The 19,267-nt window shown below is 42.2% G+C and overlaps 1 protein-coding gene across 1 annotated transcript; it reads left to right on the forward strand.

The window, feature by feature from the left end:
* Positions 1 to 9,062: 9,062 nt before the first annotated feature.
* Positions 9,063 to 10,409, forward strand: LOC123858208 (26S proteasome regulatory subunit 10B-like). Its single transcript, XM_045895318.3, is given in 1 exon segment — positions 9,063 to 10,409. A coding segment is annotated over 1 exon segment (1,212 nt). The 3' UTR covers positions 10,275 to 10,409.
* Positions 10,410 to 19,267: the final 8,858 nt, after the last annotated feature.

The following is a 19,267-nucleotide window of genomic DNA, read 5'->3' on the forward strand; positions in this document are numbered from 1 at the left end:
AAATAAGGAAACCAGGGGTGCCTGGGTGGCTCAGTCAGTTAAGTGTCTGCCTTTGGCTCAGGTCATGATCCTGGAGTTCCAGGATCGAGCCCCATGTCAGGCTCCCTGCTTAGTGGGGAGTCTGCTTCTCCCTCTGCCCCTCACCCTGCTTGTGCTCTCTCTCTCTCACTCTCTCTCTCTTTCTCTCTCTCAAATAAATAAATAAATGAAATCTTAAAAATAAATAAAGAAAGAAAGAAAGAAAGAAAGAAAGAAAGAAAGAAAGAAAGAAAGAAAGAAACCAACATTCTCCTAGCACTGTAGAATCTAAAGTTGGACTTCACTTGAAAGGTCACCCGGACAGCTGGTTGTTCATGTGCATACCTCCCCTACATCACTCAGCCAAGAGGCCATTAAGGTCTTTTTGCATATGGCCAATGACAGGGAAATCATTACCCCCAGAAGCAGTAAATTCTTTCAAGACAATGTGAGATAGTGGGAGAAAATATGGGTTTGGCGGTTACCACATCTGGGTTGAATTCCCTTCTTTTTTAGACATGAAAAAAGTTACCAAAATGTCTCTATACTAGCTTCACTGTGGATTATGTTAAAACTAAATGCTCAGACTTAAAGCACTGCTCTTTATATGGAAAGCTTCTGGAATTTAGAAAATCCCTTTCCCTCTCTACAGAGCCTGGATTTCAATTCTCTTGCCTCTCTGTGAACCAGAAAATGTCTAACAATCAACTCAGAACCAAGTAAGGGCACTTTGTTCTAGGTTGTGTTGTCCCTCTCCTGAAGAAATGAATGTATTTTATTTAATGAGAAGGGAATCTTAGGGCAAAAGAATTTGCAGGGACTGAAAAATACTTTGGAAAATATTTTTCAAAAATACTATCCTCGTCCTCTGTGTTTGAGGTGGACTACGAATGTTCTTCAAGGGGCACCTCTGTATTGAGGGGCCCCAGATCTCTCTTTCCAGACCACATCTCTTTCTGAGGCTCAATTCCTTAACATAAGCTGTTAACTAGTTATCTTTATTGAGAATCATCAATTCTACACATTTGCCGATCGCCTCTTCTATGCTGGACTGATGCTAGAAATGAAAAGATGGGTAAGATATTGTCCTTTGCTAAAAGATAAACTGAAGCATATTCATATTAGAAATTGTAAGAGTTTATCTGAGCAAAAATCAATTCAATTCAGGCAGTAACAATCCAGAAGTTGTTAGGAGCATTCCACCTACAGGAGATGAGAGACTGTTATAGAGAAAAGACAGGAACCAAAGTAGGGAGGTTGTTGATTGGCTACAGCCTAAAGCTTGCTTGCCTGCTTGTGATTGATTGTCCTTAAGTTTTTTTGTTTTGTTTTATATTTTTTATTTATTTATTTGACAGAGAGAGAGACAGCAAGAGAGGGAACACAAGCAGAGGGAGTGGGAGAGGGAGAAGCAGGTTTCCCATGGAGCAGGGAGCCCGATGCAGGACTTCATCTGAGGACCCTGATGAGATCATGACCTGAGCCAAAGGCAGACGCTTAACAACTGAGCCACCCAGGCGCCCTGTCCCTAAGTTTTGATTTTGTAACCTTGCAGCATTTACAGGCTTACATTTGGGTTTGCTTACATAGGCTGCCAAAGCATTAGAGCTGCCTCAATATTACGGCCTCCTTATTTAATTAATTTAACAACTTGTTCTCAAGGCCATCTAGAAGAGACAGACAAGTGGACAGGAAATGATAGGATCACATGCAAAGGCCAGGGATGCCGGAGCAGACGAAGCTTACTTAGACAAAGCCTTAATGGAGTTAGCAGTGAGGCCTGTGTGAGCGGGCAGGGTAAGAAGTGAGAATTAGTGGCTGTGTCTTGGAAAGAAGAGAAGTAAAGGAAAGAGCATTCCAGGCATAGGGATCTAACCCAAGACACTTGAGAGAACATCTGTTTCTAGGGATCACAGGCAGGGCAATGGGAATGGTGTGCAGAGGATAAGCAGGCAGTGATGACAGATGAAGGCAGAGTAGTCTTTTATTGCTGCCATAACAAATTACCTCCAACAGCATTTTCCAGCAACGCCAGTTTCCTATCTCCCAGCTCTGTCAGGCAGGTCAGTGTGCCTCAGCTGTGTGCACTACTTAAGAGTCTCACAGGGCTGATATTAAAAATTGGCTGGGCCGAGTTCCGTTCTGGGGGCTCTGGGGAAGAGGCCACTTCCAAGCTTAGTCAGGTTGTTGGCAGGATCCTGCTTCTTCCGTGTAGGACCGAGGTCCCCATTTCCTTGCTGGCTGTCAACCAGGGGTCACTGTTAGCTCCTCGCTAGTTCTTCCCCATGATTCCCAACATCTCAGAACCAGCAATGGAGCATCAAATCCATCCCATGCTTGGAATCTCTCAGACTTCCCCGCTTGCCTTCCTCTTCTCCTTCTGGGCTGAGACAGCTTTCTACTTCAAGTGCTCACGCGGTCAGATTGAGCCCCCTGTCATGTAATCCAAAATAGTCTCCCGTCCTCCAGGTCCTTACCCTAATCACATCGGCAAAGTCCCTTTTGTTTTGGGGATAAGAACATGGGCATCACTGCGGGACATTATTCTGCTACAAGAATATGAAACATCAGCACCAAGAGATAATCTCAAGGTGTGTGTGTGTGTGTGTGTGTGTATGTGTGTAACTCTCTACACAAGTCAGGATTACACAAGTCAAAGTTCCCAAAGTAGAGAAGCACTAAATAACATATTCCTTTCTTGGAGATTCAAAAACATATTTTTATGTTAAAGACTTGCTAAGGAAATCTGTGACTTTTCCCTAGTGTTCCCCAAATTTGTTTTACCTTAACATTTTTTGTCTCCTTGAGGGTTCCTTATTAACTCCCTAAGAACTGGTATCATACAGACTAGGCTTTGAGAAACTGAGTTAGAGAGGTAAAACAAGATGTTTCTCAGCCACACTTAGATGTTTGCATATTGTCTTAAAGGTTGAGAGTCAGTGTAGGACTTTTTGCAGGGAAATACATCATCGAGTAGATTTTAATAAGAATCCTCTGGATACAAAGGAGAATGAATGGTAGGGAAGGAAAAGGTGCAGTAGGAGGGAGAGAGGTTGGAAGGCAGGAGTAGGATTCTAAGCAAAAAATGGCATTAGCCAGAATTCAAGTGGATGGGTAAGATGAGAAGAAGTAGGCTTGGAGGGAGATTTGATTTTTGCAAACACTGCATTTTGAGGCCAACACTGGCTTTCACTCTCTCCCCGGGTACCTTACTTACACTCCAGAGACTGTTTAATTTCCCTACCAGGCCAAACCTCACCATGTCTGATCTTTGCCCACGTTACTGCTTCTGCTCAATGCTCCCTCTTCTCTCCTCTGCCCCACATTGTCCTGTCAGCTAATGCTTCAATTGTGCATTTCAGACAAGACTTTTCTACTGCTAGGAAGACTTCCCACCCAGCTGCATTCATTGCCTCCATCTATCAGACTGAATGACTAACAGTTGACTCCATCACACTGTTCTATGATCAATTTTCTTGTTTGTCCTCCCCTAGAGGTAAGTTCTGTAAGTAAGGAGCCATGAGTCAATTGTTCATTTCCATTTGTAGCACATTTCCTGGCACAACATACGGCCTCAATAAATATTTACTTAATGAATGAGCAAAAGAATGAATGAAATATTTCAACTGGGTAAGACAATTTGGGGTAGAAAAATAAGATGTGGCCATAAACTTTTCCAACTCTTTCCTAGCATGAGAATCACTTATTGGGCTGAGATTATTCTTTTTTTTAAGACTTCGTTTATTTGAGAGAGAGAGAGAGAGCACAAACAGGGGGAATGGCAGAGGGAGAGGGAGAAGCAGACTCCCTTCTGAGCAAGGAGCTTGACACGGGGCTCAATCCCAGGACCCTGAGATCATGACCTGAGCCAAAGGCAGATGCTTAACCCACTGAGCCACCCGGGTGCCCTGGGCTGAGATCATTCTTGAGTGAGATTTTAATATGCATCAAAATGGGACATGGCTGATATAAGAAAATGGAGAAACCCTCCTTTATGCCTTGCTAGCTGTACAAAGCTTGAATAGTTTTTAATTATTCCCCATTTTCTGGTTGTGACCCAGTAAATGAGACCCTTTGTCTAGTGTTATGGAGGGCAGCATTTGGAGTAAGTGGAATGATGGCAGTTACTTTGAAAGTGATGAAATTCGTTTGTGGGTTTAAAGTGTGCCATGTTAGAGTTTCAGAATCAGTTTTTAAATTTATAATCATCTTGCACATAATGTCAATAGGACCTCTGACTGAGTATTTTCTGGGAAGTTTAAACATGAGCAAACCTAAAGCAGGGATTTGATTTGTAGTCAAATGGGATGTGGTCTGAGGAGGTCATTTGAAACATTTCTTACAAAAAGTTATACCTGTTTCTGAAACTGTACTGTCCAACTCAATCAAGTACCACACTTGCATTTTTTTTCTGATTGAACTGTGGCACAAGGTTGACCTAATAAGTAATCAGTTCACACCTGACGGGTGCACAGTTGTTGCTCCTGCTGACACGCTGAGGTCAGGCTGCTTCAGTCACAGTGTGGTAAGTTCCGTTCAAGGCTTGATAGGTTGGCAGACCAGACACGGGACCCTCCCCTGCCAGGCCACACCCACAACTTCCCTGATGTGGTGTCACATCTTTGTCTGAGGATGCCAAACTTGGCTTCCCATGAAGTGATCCATGAAGCTGGCAGAGGGACACGAGCTGGAGTTAGATCTTTATTTTAATGAGGGATAGAGATTTCTGGAATTCTTCATAAAAATGATGCCAGGACAAACACAGTAGCCCCCTTCACTGACTTGCTTCAATTTTTAGCTATTTCTATGAACCTCTTTACTGATCTTCTTTTGTCTTTATATACCTTCTATCCATTGGTGTGGGATAGTTTAAATTCCAATTTTCCACACGACAGAAACAGAAAGCCACCAAAACTCCATATTAAAGCCATATTTTTGATTTTAAAATGATCAGATAGCCAGTTTTTAGTAGCAGTGAGGCAAAGCTTAAGAGAGAAGGGCAACCTTGAAAATGTCAAGGTTTTAAACCAGCAGCAGGTCAGAGGGCAATCTTAATTAATAAATAAGGAGATGGAGGCTGCTGGTCTTGTGTGTTGCTTTGCTGCTGAGAATGACATAGTCACAAAGAGCAACAATCACCAGGAAGTTTTCCAATAAGAAGACAGTAACAAACTATATAATATGGATGCTTTACCTCTTCTGGCTTCAGAATAATCCTGAATGTCCTTGATTTATCCTCTTCCCATGTTTCATATTCCTACTTTAAGGGATGTTAAAATCATGGCCACAAAGTAAAAGTGATCTCTACTGCTGAGTGTTCTCTAAAGACTCTTTCAGGGCTTTTTTCTTTTACACAGAACCTGGAATTGAAAGGAAGTTTGAAGGTCATCAGTTGCAAGCTTTAGATGATAAGACAATCCTCTTGGAATATCCCTGTGGGATCAGTACTGTCTCCAGGGCGTCTCAGATACTACTACATCCCTTCTTCAATCAAAGGAGCTTTCAAAGACCTCTTCAGTTTCTAATGTAATCAGGCTTCCAGTGAATTTGGGGGTAGAATATCCATGTAGGTTTCCAGGCTGGCAAGGGCCAGTTTGACATGGCTTGATTCACTGCCCCTCACGTGGAAGGGTTACATGTCCTTGTCTCCTTGACATTAGGCTTGGTCAGATGACTCATGGTACCCCTTTCTGTGGAAAGACTGTACTGGTCTAAACCTTGAATTGAGGTTTGGTCACATGACTTGTTTTGGCTGATGAATGTGTATGAAAGGGATGAATGCCCCTTCCAGACAGAAGCTCTAAAAGGTATTTGTTGACTCTGTCATCTCCCTTTGCTGTAGAACTGATATTAGCATATCTCAGATACGCTGCTTCTGGAGTAAAGCTGTATTTGATGAGCAGTCATTCATGTGAATGAAAAATAAACTTATCTTTGTTTTCCTAAACACTGAGGTACTGGGCTCAGTTGTTACCACAGCATAACTTAGCCTAAACTGGCTGGTACAATCACTTAACACTGGTTGGCACCCTCTAGCAGGAACTGAAAAATGGAAATGAAGCCAACCATTGAGTTGGTCAGAGAAGGGGGTGGGGATGAGGAGAGCTGCAGGAATGCTGGCCCAGGAAGGAAATTTATTTACCAAAATTTGGGACCTGAAGACATGAGCTACATGCGTAAGATGGGGAAGAAGCTAAGTCAAGGAGCTAAGGCAGAAATCCATCTATTCATGCATTCATTCCTCATTCAACAAGTATTTTTGAGCAATTAGTATTTTCTAGGCTGTAGTCTAGTGTCAGGATGAAAGTAGTGAACAACAGAATGTGTTCGTTTTGTTCACCACCATACACCCAAATGCCAGGAATAACCCTGAGACTATTTTAGGAACTTAAATATTCACAAATAGTTATTTATTGAATGATAGGATGCTTGATAGGAGGGAGAGCTCATGGTAAATGCAAGACCCTGGTATCCCAATGAAGACTTAAAGTATAGTATGGTTTGATGGCAACATGACATCGTTGAACTAGATGAGCTCCCTAGATTTCCCAGCTGGAGTCCCAGCCCCAGTTACAATCCTATACTAGAGCTGCTGGTGCCATAAGGTCAGCAGAGGCTGGGTCCTACATGCTGTGCAGCTGGATGTACCTGATAAAACCTGGAATGTATCATATGCAGACATTCTCAGAGAAATTGTGTGTTTAGACTGATTTAACACTCACTGAGTGGTTCTATCACAGGGGGAGAAGGACAAGAGTATTCTTTATAGGATTGGGTGTAGCTGTGTGCCTTCATTAGTTACATGACCATGGGTAAGAGTAAGTTGTTTTCTTCCCCCCCCCTTTTTTTAAGTGCCCTTAATGGTATTTATGCCATAAAGTTGTTGGGAGGATCAAATTAGATAATACATGTAATTCGGTACATTACGTAGCAAGTAGTAACCCTTTCCTAAGGGATAATAGTTGATAATATCCACAGTCATTGTGATGTCACAATTATCATGATTCCCATCTGGGTGCCCTGGTCTCCCTAGCAACTTGACCAGGTGGCTTGTCATTATGGAATTTTTTTGCTGTACTTGGCTATAGTAATCTAACATAATAAAAATATGAATATGAATATAAATATAATCCAACTCTGGTTTTTGTTTATCATATCACTGAAACCTTATTTTCTCAATAAATATAAATTAATGACAGTGGCAGAAAAAAGGATTAAAGGTGACCATTCATTATGCAAAACAGACAGTCAGCTTTGGATTTAATCTTTTCCCACTTTTGACAACAATAAGCACTGTGCTAGGGGCTTTGGAAATATAAGAATGAAGCAGATAGGCACTGACCTCCAAGAATATCCTTTGCAATAAAAGAAAGGCGACATTGACATTAAATAAAGTAGAAATGATAAATACTATTAAAAGGGGTAGTGATAATTGTATCTGTAGTTCAGAGGAATGTGGATTACATCCAGTGGGAGGGCTTCATGGAGGAAGTGGCAGCAGCTCTAGTATAGGATTGATGTAGGAAATGTTGGGGTTCGGAGCTGACGGCCAAGAAAGAATCCTTGAGCCGTCTTCAGTGCAAAAAGATGGTTTTATGAAAGCACAGGGACAGGACCCGTGGTCAGAAAGAGCTGTACCAGAGTCATGAGAAGCGGCCCATGGTATACTTTCAAGTTGGGAGGGGGTTAGGGATAGCGTAAGTCTCTAAGGGATTTTGGAAGCAAGGATTTCAGGACCTTGAGGGGCTAGCTATTGTTGAGAAAAGGTCATTTATTACTTCCTAATAAAACCTTAGTCATGAGACCCTTCAGATGGGCCATGAATCTTGGGGGGTAGAGACAAAGGAAGTTTCAAAGGAATTTTTTATATGTTAAAGAAGACTTACAGGATCCTGGGGGTCGAGATAATGTCAAGCCAAGATTCCCTTTTGCCTTTAGGTAAGTATTCACATCAAGGCAGCTGAACTCCCAGAGGAAGGTCACTCTACCTGTTTCCAGGACTTTGTCAATGGGCTGTAGGCAGTCAAGAAATTTAATTTTTTTCTTTTGCTTTTGTTTCCCACATCAGGATTCATTTTGAGTAAGTGAAGATGGACCTGTCTAGACCAGGTCTATGACAGGCTGATTTGCCTAATCCTTTTGGATGGCCTTGGATCACCATGTGAAAAACTGGGTACCTAAATGTGAAGATTTAGAGTCTGAAATTTATTATCAACAGAATAATTTGAAAGCTCAACCTCAGGTTAGACTTAATTCTACAGTGATCTGGAACATCCACCATATTGGCAAGAGAAGAACAAGCCTAAGAAGGTGTGGGGCCGCCTTGATGCAGGACCCAAGAGTTTGGTGTTCTTTTCATTGGTAAAGATTGTCAGCCATTGCCCAGGCCTGTGCTTCTTACCCTGAGGCTCAAGTCACGTGAGGGTCAGCAGAAGATTCCAGAAGACTGAGGGTTTCAACTGAAGATTTTGGGGGTAGAGGAGAATATTTTTCTGTGTTGAAATAAATGTTACGTATATGATTATTATGCAAAATTCTCTTGGCTTTTTGGGATAAAATAGAAGACTTGAAAAAGCATTGATACCTACTTTAAGATACTTGCGCTCTGCCAGGTGTGACCAGTTCGAGGACGCTCGAATGGAAATACTGAAATGATGTAGCATAGGGTAGAGTCCCGGTGCGTGTGTGGCTTCCCCGTGGGGACACTGCAGGACTTGGTGCTCCCATGTACAAATATCCATATGTCCGGAGAGAGAGAAGCTTTGTGAACCAGAGGAACTGGACTCTGCAGTAAAACCCTCTTTGCAAGGAACAATCTATCTGCTATTTTCTCCCCACCATTCATGGAAATGGGGTCAATTTTGGTTATTTCTTGATTTGTATATATTGACTTGGTTTCATACAATAGAAAGGCCAATGTCAATGAAATTCATGTTTGTTTCAGAATAAATGGTCCCTGAGAAAGCAGAAAAAAAAAAAATGCATGGCCTTCCAATAAAAAATATTTGAAGACTGAAAAAAAAAAAAAAAAGCCCTGGGCAGCCATGGCCATTCCCAGCATCCCCTGTGAGCGACGGCTTCTCATCATGGCGGACCCTAGAGATAAGGCGCTTCAGGACTACCGCAAGAAGCTGCTGGAGCACAAGGAGATCGACGGCCGTCTCAAGGAATTAAGGGAACAATTAAAAGAACTTACCAAGCAGTATGAAAAGTCTGAAAATGATCTGAAGGCCCTACAGAGTGTTGGGAAGATTGTGGGTGAAGTACTTAAGCAACTAACTGAAGAAAAATTCATTGTTAAAGCTACAAATGGACCAAAATATGTTGTGGGTTGTCATTGACAGCTTGATAAAAGTAAGCTGAAGCCAGGAACAAGAGTTGCTTTGGATATGACTACACTAACTATCATGAGATATTTGCCAAGAGAGGTGGATCCATTGGTCTACAACATGTCTCATGAGGACCCTGGGAATGTTTCTTATTCTGAGATTGGGGGACTATCAGAACAGATTCAGGAATTAAGAGAGGTGATAGAATTACCTCTTACAAACCCAGAATTATTCCAGCGTGTAGGAATAATACCTCCAAAAGGCTGTTTGTTATATGGACCACCAGGCACAGGAAAAACACTCTTGGCACGAGCTGTTCCTAGCCAGCTGGACTGCAATTTCTTAGAGGTTGTATCTAGTTCTATTATAGACAAGTACATTGGTGAAAGTGCTCGTTTGATCAGAGAAATGTTTAATTATGCCAGGGATCATCAACCATGCATTATTTTTATGGATGAAATAGATGCTATTGGTGGTCATTGGTTTTCTGAGGGTATTTCAGCTGATAGAGAGATTCAGAGAACTTTGATGGAGTTACTGAATCAAATGGATGGATTTGATACTCTACATAGAGTTAAAATGATCATGGCTACAAACAGACCAGATACACTGGATCCTGCTTTGCTTCGTCCAGGAAGATTAGATAGAAAAATACATATTGATTTACCAAACGAACAAGCAAGATTAGATATATTGCAAATCCATGCAGGTCCAATTACAAAGCATGGTGAAATAGATTATGAAGCAATTGTGAAGCTTTCGGATGGCTTTAATGGAGCAGACCTGAGAAATGTTTGTACTGAAGCAGGTATGTTTGCAATTCGTGCTGATCATGATTTTGTAGTACAGGAAGACTTCATGAAAGCAGTCAGAAAAGTGGCTGATTCTAAGAAGCTAGAGTCTAAATTGGACTACAAACCTGTGTAATTTTCTGGAAGGTTTTTGATGGCTGCATGACAGATACCGGGCTTAATGTAAAAATAAAGTTAAGGAAAATAATGTATGTATTGGCAATGATCTCATTAAATACATATGAATAAAAATAAGTATGAATAACATTGCAAAAATTAATAATTCAGTAATTCTTTTAAGATTGTTACAGAAGAAATTTGTATGTTTGTTAATGTTGCATTTATTGCAGCAGAAGTTATAAGACTATGTTAAAGCTTTTCATATTTGCTGTGTGAGCATTTTGTAAAACATTGAAAGTAGTTTGAAATAGTACAAGAGAGCATTTCTTATGACTTATTTTATATCATTTGTTTTCCTCATCCTAAAAAGTTGTTTTTAAACAACAATCAAACAAAATCTGTTTGATTCAGTTCTCGAACAACAACAACAACAAAATGGACCTGCATGTGGAGAAGAAAGAATGGCTTTGGCCAATTCATGGAGAGACTTTGTGACAGGCAGGGCACTCCTGGAAATAGACCCTGAGATGGGGATGTGTGTGCTTTATTTTACATTCATTGGGGTGCACTTACAGGGACAATGTCTCTAAGGGAGGAGGGAGTGAGAAAAGCAGAACTGGCAGAAGAAGTAGTCGAACTGGGAGTAATGGAGCTATAACCAAGGCCACCCCGACATTTAAGGAACAAACATGGAAAGGTAAAGAAGAAGTATAAGAAGGGACAGAGAAGGGCAAGAGAAGCAGAGCAAGAGAACATCCTTTAAGCCAGTGGAAAGGATTTCCAGAGGCACACGTGGCTGCTCCACAGATATTTGTTAGATAAATGGACCAGGAAAGAAATGACCAAATGAACAAGGGCGAATACTTTCAGTCACAAGCCTTTAGTTTTCCGAAGGCCAACAGATCTGAGTTTATTTCCCCCACAAGTTAGCTCACTGACAGCAAAGCAGTAGAGTCTTCCTGGGTGTCCAATTCTGAAGAATGATATTCTTCATCCATCTGTCCTCCTCAGGTCAATGGGAACTCTTTCTAGCACTCTGTCAGAATTCACAAAATATCAAGGAGCCTACTGAAGCTACAATGGTCTGGTCCTATCTTCTGGATGTAACTCCGATCTTCTAGGAGAGGCTGGTTCCACCGGAGGGACCCTGGCCCAGCTGATGGTTGGGAGGTTTGCTGAGAAGTGGGTATGTAAGGGCCGCTGTGTTACTTTCTGAGGTGCCACCATCCTACGGGCTTCCTGAGGGTAGGAACCACACTTCATCTCACGCTGAGGACCTGGAGCTGTGCAGGCACATAATACAAATATCTCCCTGTCCATCTGAGCCCAGCCATCTGTGGTGTATGAGACACTATCCCATGGGCAAGCTGCTCCAAGGCACCAGCCACACCCAGCAGCCCCTCAAGTTTTAGCACATTTCAGTCTAGACCTGGAACTTCAGTGAAATTATGGAATTTTATCATGTAAATAATGACATGACAGTTTTATTTTTATTTATTTTTTAATTTATTTATTTGAGAGAGAGAATGAGAGAGAGAGAGCACATGAGAGGGGGGAGGGTCAGAGGGAGAAGCAGACTCCCTGCCGACCAGGGACCCCGATGCGGGACTCGATCCAGGGACTCCAGGATCATGACCTGAGCCGAAGGCAGTCGCTTAACCAACTGAGCCACCCAGGCGCCCTGACGTGACAATTTTAAACAATTGTATGAAGAAAGTTCCTTAAGACTAGGATGGCCCACTTGATAGACTAGCCAAAACAGGTGGGTGGCTTTCCACTCTGCTAGAATCTCTGAGTTGTTCTTCTCATGCATCTGGAACTCTGGAAAATATAGCAATTACAACTCCAACCATACTTATTGAACTAGAGAATTCATATAGCTCCTGGGAATTAAACTGAGGAGGCTATGATTTAACTTCAAGAAATCAATATGCCCTACATGGCCCCCGTGAAGACATCTGAAAAATCATCCCAATGGTGCAGGTAAAATTTTTACACTCTCTCAATTTGATCCTGGCTGAGGCCTGAGAAGAAACTCACTGGGAAGCAATGATAAAGGTCGGATGTCCACTTGACTGATTTTAGATAAAGTTGTAAGTATCTTAGACTATCTGTCTAAAGGTCCTGCGAAGTAAGGTTCAATAGAGGATAATGACTTTAAGATGATATTAATAACATCTCTTTTCTTTGTAATTTGTGTAGAGTAGGTCTAACTAAATTGATCAATCCTCTCGTTGTAAGGTAGATATTGGCATAGAGGTAGGTGTTTCCTTTTATCTTTTTACATACCCAGCCTGTTACCTTTATGGCCAAAGGAGTGATAAGTCCTTGCAGAGGAATGGCTTTCTATATGACCCAAGTGAGTCAGTAGCCATTAGTATAAAAAAGTAGGAGAATCCACATAAAAATCTCATTCTTAGTTTCTCTTAAAAGACTAGTTCTAGAAACTGGACTGTATTCCTTAGCTGTCATATCTGTCGGAGCTGAGTAAATGGCTTCTCCTTTAGCTGGTTTGTTACAGTCCCCATAGCTGATGTTTCTCTCATTCCACGTTCTCAAGCATGTGCAAAAATACAGTGTTCTCTCTGCTTGTTTCCGTTCTTGTTTTTTTTTTTTTTTTCCAAAGAAGAAGAGCAAAAGGGAGAGTGGATGCCACAAGGTAACCAACACTCCCTGTCACATCTCCTCCAATTATTTTATATTAAGATATTAATATATTTAATATTAGTAATTGTTTACAAAACATTAATACTGAAATGTAGTGGTTTTTACATAATTAGGTCATTTGATGCATATTGTTTGATTTTAATGTTATCATATGAAAAAATCTGTGACTGAATAATTTTCTGTAGTATGCAGATACCATCACTCAGTTAACCACCCGGATCTTTTGTTTGTTACCTGTTTGCCCTTCTGGGGTTAGTAGCCGCAGATTATCTCTGGGGATCTACTAGAGAGTTCCAGAAGCGTAAACCCACCTCTCCATCCTCCAGCAGAAGTTTCAGAGTTGTCAACTGAATCCTGGCCAATCAGTGCCTTGGCTTCCCTTGGCCTCAGTGGTGGGCTGGAGAATAGGTATGTCACCATCAAAGTGAGTGAATGATGAGGAAATATTTGCTGAGGCTTCTGGAACCAAATGGAGTAAATCCTTTCCCTTTGCAGTGTACCTGGGAACATGTCACTGAAACTCACATCTCCAACTGGCCACTGTATGAAGTACAGGACAAGGAGACCCTCACACACAGACACAGGGATGAAAGACAGAAGAAACCAGGCCCTAGCAATTTCATGCAAATCCTGCTCAAAACTTTCGTGAGTTCAGCCCCACCTCAGAACTTTGCAGGTATGAGGGATAATTAATTTCATTTTGGTTAAGCTGGTTTGGTTCGGGCATTCTGTCACTTATGACACGTAATTGGAAGGGATCAATTCAAAGTGATGAGAAATGGATGGTGAGGAATTACTAATAATATCTTCCCTCATGTTTCTGAGTTTCTAAGAGAATGGTGTCTCTTTTCTTGCAAAACCTACGCCATTCTACACACATGTTGTCCGAAATGGAAAAGCAGGCTTTCTGCCCAGGTGAGATAATCAGAAATTCTTTAAATAATAACAAAAGGAATAATTGTGTTGGCAAGGTCTGCGTGACTGGAATGGCTCCATGTCACACCCCTCCTGCTTTTTGCAATCCAAAGGGCATTGCCAAGGTCAGCTACAAGAGGACAACATAATCAGAAATTTAAAATGACCTTCTGCCTTTTAAGAACCAGAAAGTGGGTTTTCTTCCATTACCCTCTGTTCCTCCCTCCCCTGACAAATAGTCTCATTTTCATGACACACAGAGTCCGAGGCTTGGCTTTCGTCACACACTGACAGGTTTCTGTTTATCGTAAGTGAGAAATGGACAAAAGGAAACACGAAACAGATGAATGGGCAAGAGTATGAATAAACAGCTCTGGCAGCTGAGTAGCAGATGGCCGCAGGGCCCCCATGACTAAACAAATTGATTGCAAGATTTCTGGAAGGAGATGCTTGTGAATGTTTTTCTCAAGCAAAATTTGAGTGATAGAATAAAAATGACCTCATTGCTGACTGGAGCCTTCTGTGTAAAAAAAAAAATGCAAAGAAAAGGTTTTAAAGAAGCAAATAAAGGCATGGTTGTTTAAGTCACCCTTTATGCTCTCATTTATATTGCAACTTCTCTAACAAACCTCTGCTGGTGCTTTCTGTTGCAAATCGTGGGGTACCGGGGATGCCAAGAACAAAATGACTCTACCACTAAATCCCATCTCCCCACCCTCTCCCCGGCCTCCAGAAAAAGTTCTCGGAGGAATTGAGGAGAATGGCTTGTAAGCACATAAACGGTAATGCACGCTGTAAGAATTCCATGGTGAATGTACGGGACGGTTGCATGCGCTGTGAGAATGGCAAATGCCATGGGCTTTAAAAGCAGACAGACTCGACTTTGAACTTTGAGTGGTTCCGCTCTGCCTTGCTTAGCTTCTTGGAGCTTCCATTTTTTCTTGTAAACTTAAAATAATAATACTGCTACCTTTATTTACTCAGTCAACATTTATCAAAAGCAGTCTCTGGCCCTCAAACACGTGGAAGGAAACAAGAAGGCAAAGGAAGAAGCACATCCTTTCTCAGAGACTGTGGCGAGAGTTCCTGCAGGGTTTAATAGGAGGGCAGATGTGGTAGGAACTTACACACCCTGGAGCCAGATTCCGGCAGGAAAATCACAGCTCTGAGCTTACTGTGTGACCTTGGGCAAGTTACTTAACTTCTCTGGGCTTCGAGTTCCTCCTTTGAAGGATGGGGCTAACAAACATTCTTAGTGGATTATTATGAGAATTAAATGAGATATTAATACATCCCCGCACTTAGTAAACCCTAAAGAACGGTGTTACAAAAATAAAATAACATGCAAAGCACAGAGTGGGGCTCCCTATTCATAAAAAAAAAAAAAAAAGCCTCGTGTATTTTGCTTCCAGTAGAACAAATAAGCCCCGCACATGTTAAATGTTAAAACAGCTTAAAATTGAGGTTTTAGATTGGGGAGGAAGCTAAGTATCACAAGTTAAAAATAGTAAGATGTCTCACCTTGAATTTGATAATTTTAACTTTGAATGCAATAATTGGACTAGAAAATCTAACAAGCTTTTAATTTAGCTTCCATTTAATTAATTACTTGATCACATAAATTAATTCATTATTAATTTTCTTATTGGGCCAAGCTTGTCAAATCAGCCACTGGTATTTTCTGCCTGGATTTTGCAACAGCACAACCCAAGACCCTGAGCTGCAAATTTAGGGAAATAGCTAACTTGGGTTGAAGAGGGGTGGGGGCAGCGGGGCCGTCGTGGAACACAGAGTCAACACTCAATACTTCTAGGAAATCCTCTGCAATGACTTTTGAGATCCTGGATAGAGGTGCACGCTGTCTTTAGGAACACTCATTTTTGCCAGAGCCACTGCCAGTGAGAAGCCTTGGGTGCTCTCTTTTTCTCGTATTGGCACTGGTGCAGAATTTTCAAAAGATCCTTGTCACTTGGGTAGAGGAAACGTTCAGGCAGCTGCTGTGCTGTAATCAGCAATGCTAGGAGACAGATCCATGCCCAGATTTAAGGGTATCCCCAACCACTTGCAGGGTACTCCGGAAAAGAGGCTTCGCAAAGCACTGCTCCTATAGTTTATGCTGCACCCGCCCGCGCGGCGTGAGCTCTGAACACGGGGAGCACGGCAGGGCTGAGACGTGCAGGCCCAGCTTCTGCAGCCCCTAAGTGCTTGGTTTCTGCCTGGGAGTCTCTGCTTTGGCTTTTACGGCACTGGAAAGATTGCACACAAGGGGTAACTTGGACTCGTGCATGGTGGTTAGAACTCCTTCTTTTGATTTTGAGGTTCATTTTTTACGTCTTTTAAGAAAAGGAGACAGCACCACGGTCGCCCTCTGCCTCTGTGCCCTTTGCCAAGGGCTCAGCATCACGGCACTGTGTTAGACATAGGCCAGTCTTATAGGTGCTGCTCACTGCAATGAAATAGCACCTTCGTGAGTGGCCCTTGACCCTAAAGAATCTAACATACAGCCAGGATGCAGTTGGGGAGCGTGAGTCCCTTTGCCAGGAGCACAGAATTAGCACGGAACGCGGAATCCTGAATGCCCCCTGACCCGGCTCTGCTCCCTGGTGCTCAGTGGTTCAGGAAGGGCATCCTCTCAGCCCCTTTCCTCCCGGAGAGGAAATGACATCCGACTGTCCAGGCTCCCACAGCGCAGACTGCGTGCAGCGAGTGACAGGTATTATCAGCCAAGCTTTTATCTTATGTTCTCTTCCCAACAAAACCCTGAAACCTGTTTACTGTCCCCATTTTTTTTAAGATACGGAAAATTAGAGGACAAACTCTGGTCCAAAGCCTCGTGGCTAGTGAAGGGTAAGGTTGACGTTCTGGCCCCAGCCCGATGCTGTTAACTTTGACACATGTGTGCTTGTTACTTCACGTCACCCTGAATTTGCTTCCGGTGACACAGTCCAGGTGAGGCACAGTCAAAGATATTTTAAGATATATAATTTATTCTAAAACCAATTTCCTCATTTTACTTATTATTAGTACTATTACTATTATTCATTGTTGTTGTTTAATAACTGGCTTAACAAAGGATCACAGGAAAGAGCCCAGTGAAATCCTTACAATGAGAAGCAGTCCCTGGTAGTGGCTCCCATATGACCCCCTGGCCACTGAAGTCCCCACAGCAGTTGTCAGGGGAGCCAGGGTCCCCACCTCACCCCCACCACTTCCTTCGGGGCCACAACAAGGAGCCCACAGGAAAGGACTTGAGAGGGTGTGCAGCTCTTTGCTCAGAGAGGTCACAGAGACAACTGATAATGGACATAGATTCGGGTGCCTCTCATGCGTGGCAGCTTCCGGTCTACCAGGTGTTTTAACTTGACAACGAAGACAGGACGGATACGAGCAGCCCCTGCGAGTGACCCGTGATGGCAGGTGAAGAAAAGCCATGTTGATTTGCCTACGAAGGACCTCCTCAGGAAGACAAATGTTTCCTTCCTGCCTGGTCGTGAGGGACAGTTAGTGAGGGAGACGTTGATTTTGGAAAACAAAAGTGAAAAATGATTTAGTGTTTTATTACCAAGAACTTCCTTTACCTGTGGACACAGAATATGATGTGAAGACTGTCCCCTGTATTTTAGGTTTGCATTTAGAGATGCCAGATGGAAGAGTCCATTTGGTTCTCTGTTAGGGTTTTCCTTTCAATCATTTATACAGATATAATGAGGACCTACTCTGTGCTGGGCTCTGTGCTACCTGCTAAGAAGGTCAGAATGGAATGGTTTTTCCCCTGAGTCAGGCAAGTGAATTAATCCAGGTGATAAGAAATTTTGCTAAAATGGACAGTATTCTCTGGGACAGACCAACCAATGTTAACAATCCAACTCAGTATTTTGGTGACTAGCTTGTCACTGCCCCTTCGGGGGAAAGAGCCCTGCTTATCATGTGTCATCATTAGGACACCCAAGCTCTTTCTGCTCCAAGGCTTCACCTTCCTCTCTGTTTCCAGAGTTTTCTCCCTTCTGTTTAGTGGATGGAGAGAGGGAAAATGGCCCTTAGAGGGTTTTTATGGGGTTTCCTAGAAATGACACAGATTATATCAGAAGTCAGCCATATGGCCACATCTAAATGCAAGGGAGGGTATAAAATATAAACTAGATGTATATGGAGCAAGAGAAGGAGAACCTGAATATTGGTGTACACTAGAAACTCTGACATGGAGTTATGTTCAAAGTCCAACGTCCTAACAATTTCCCTGTTTTAAAAGGGTGAAAGTTGACATTGGCTGAGGCCTTCACAGTTTGGTATGGACCAAATCATCTCCCTTATTCCCTATTAACAGAGCTTCATCTTGTTTGTTGGGCCCTGCCCCAGATGTTTAGCTCTTACTGTTCCAAGCTTATCCCCATGACTGATTCTATTTGGTTGACACAGATTCTCAGCTTTTCTTGTAGTTAATAGTGACAATGAGATATAGGTAGATATCTAATGAGGGCTTCCAAGAAAGCAGTTTGTTTCTGATAAAGGGGCAGACCTGGAAAGTAAGCTTGCTCTCATGTCCTCTTCACCTTGCTTCTTGCCCTTGAATGTGGTGATAAGAACAATGTTTGGAACTGTGACAGCCATTTTGAGACAACGAGGCAACAGCATGAGGAAAAAAGATTGTGTAACTATATGTGCTCATTTGCCTAAGACAGTCCCAGGTGAATACCGCTGCCCTAGTATAATTATTGATAATGCCCCTTTCATACTCAAAAGGGTTCTGAATTAGACAACAAATTCACGGTCAGTCCCAGAAAAATCTTCAGATGCTGAAGCTGATAGGGAACAGTGATTAACTTCAATGTTGTGGAGTGGCTGGCCCAACTCTGGAAGATTTACCTGCTGATTTTGATTTTAAGTCAATAGCAGATGTCTCCCGTGTAAGCCTGTGTTAATCCAGTTTGCTGTTACTTTCAAGTAAATCTTTCTTTCCTGATACACTTATCTTCAAAACAGGGATTCTGGAGCACCGTTAGAGCTTGACCACTAATTTCGAACTACAGCCTCTTAAAGTTCTGAAGTTTGGGGGTAAGTTTCTCTTTCTGTAATTCCTGAATTGGCATGAGAATTACTGAAATGCTGCACGGAAGGCTTATTTTGTGGTATTTCCAATAGGAACCAGAAGTAGAAGTGTCAAAACTCTCACCAGGAAGCTTGTTATGAGATGTTCTACCCAAGCTGGCAACCTCAGGTAGTGTGGAAAGTACAAATAAGAGGTATAAAAAACCCTCCTTGATGCATCTGATTTTCCAACGCTTTGGGTTTCAACTTCTCCGAGCAGACAGTATGCTTCTCATAAATCTTGAAAAGTTTAAATTAGAACCTTTTCTTTTATTTTATCTTAAATACAGAACAAATTGTCAAGGAAATGAGGACTAGAATCCTGGGGGGCAGATGTGACAC

Source organism: Mirounga angustirostris, unplaced genomic scaffold (genome assembly GCF_029215605.1).
Source record: "Mirounga angustirostris isolate CCGP_5_RB_7025 unplaced genomic scaffold, mMirAng1.0.hap1 SCAF_4, whole genome shotgun sequence".
Classification (NCBI taxonomy): Eukaryota; Metazoa; Chordata; class Mammalia; order Carnivora; family Phocidae; genus Mirounga; species Mirounga angustirostris.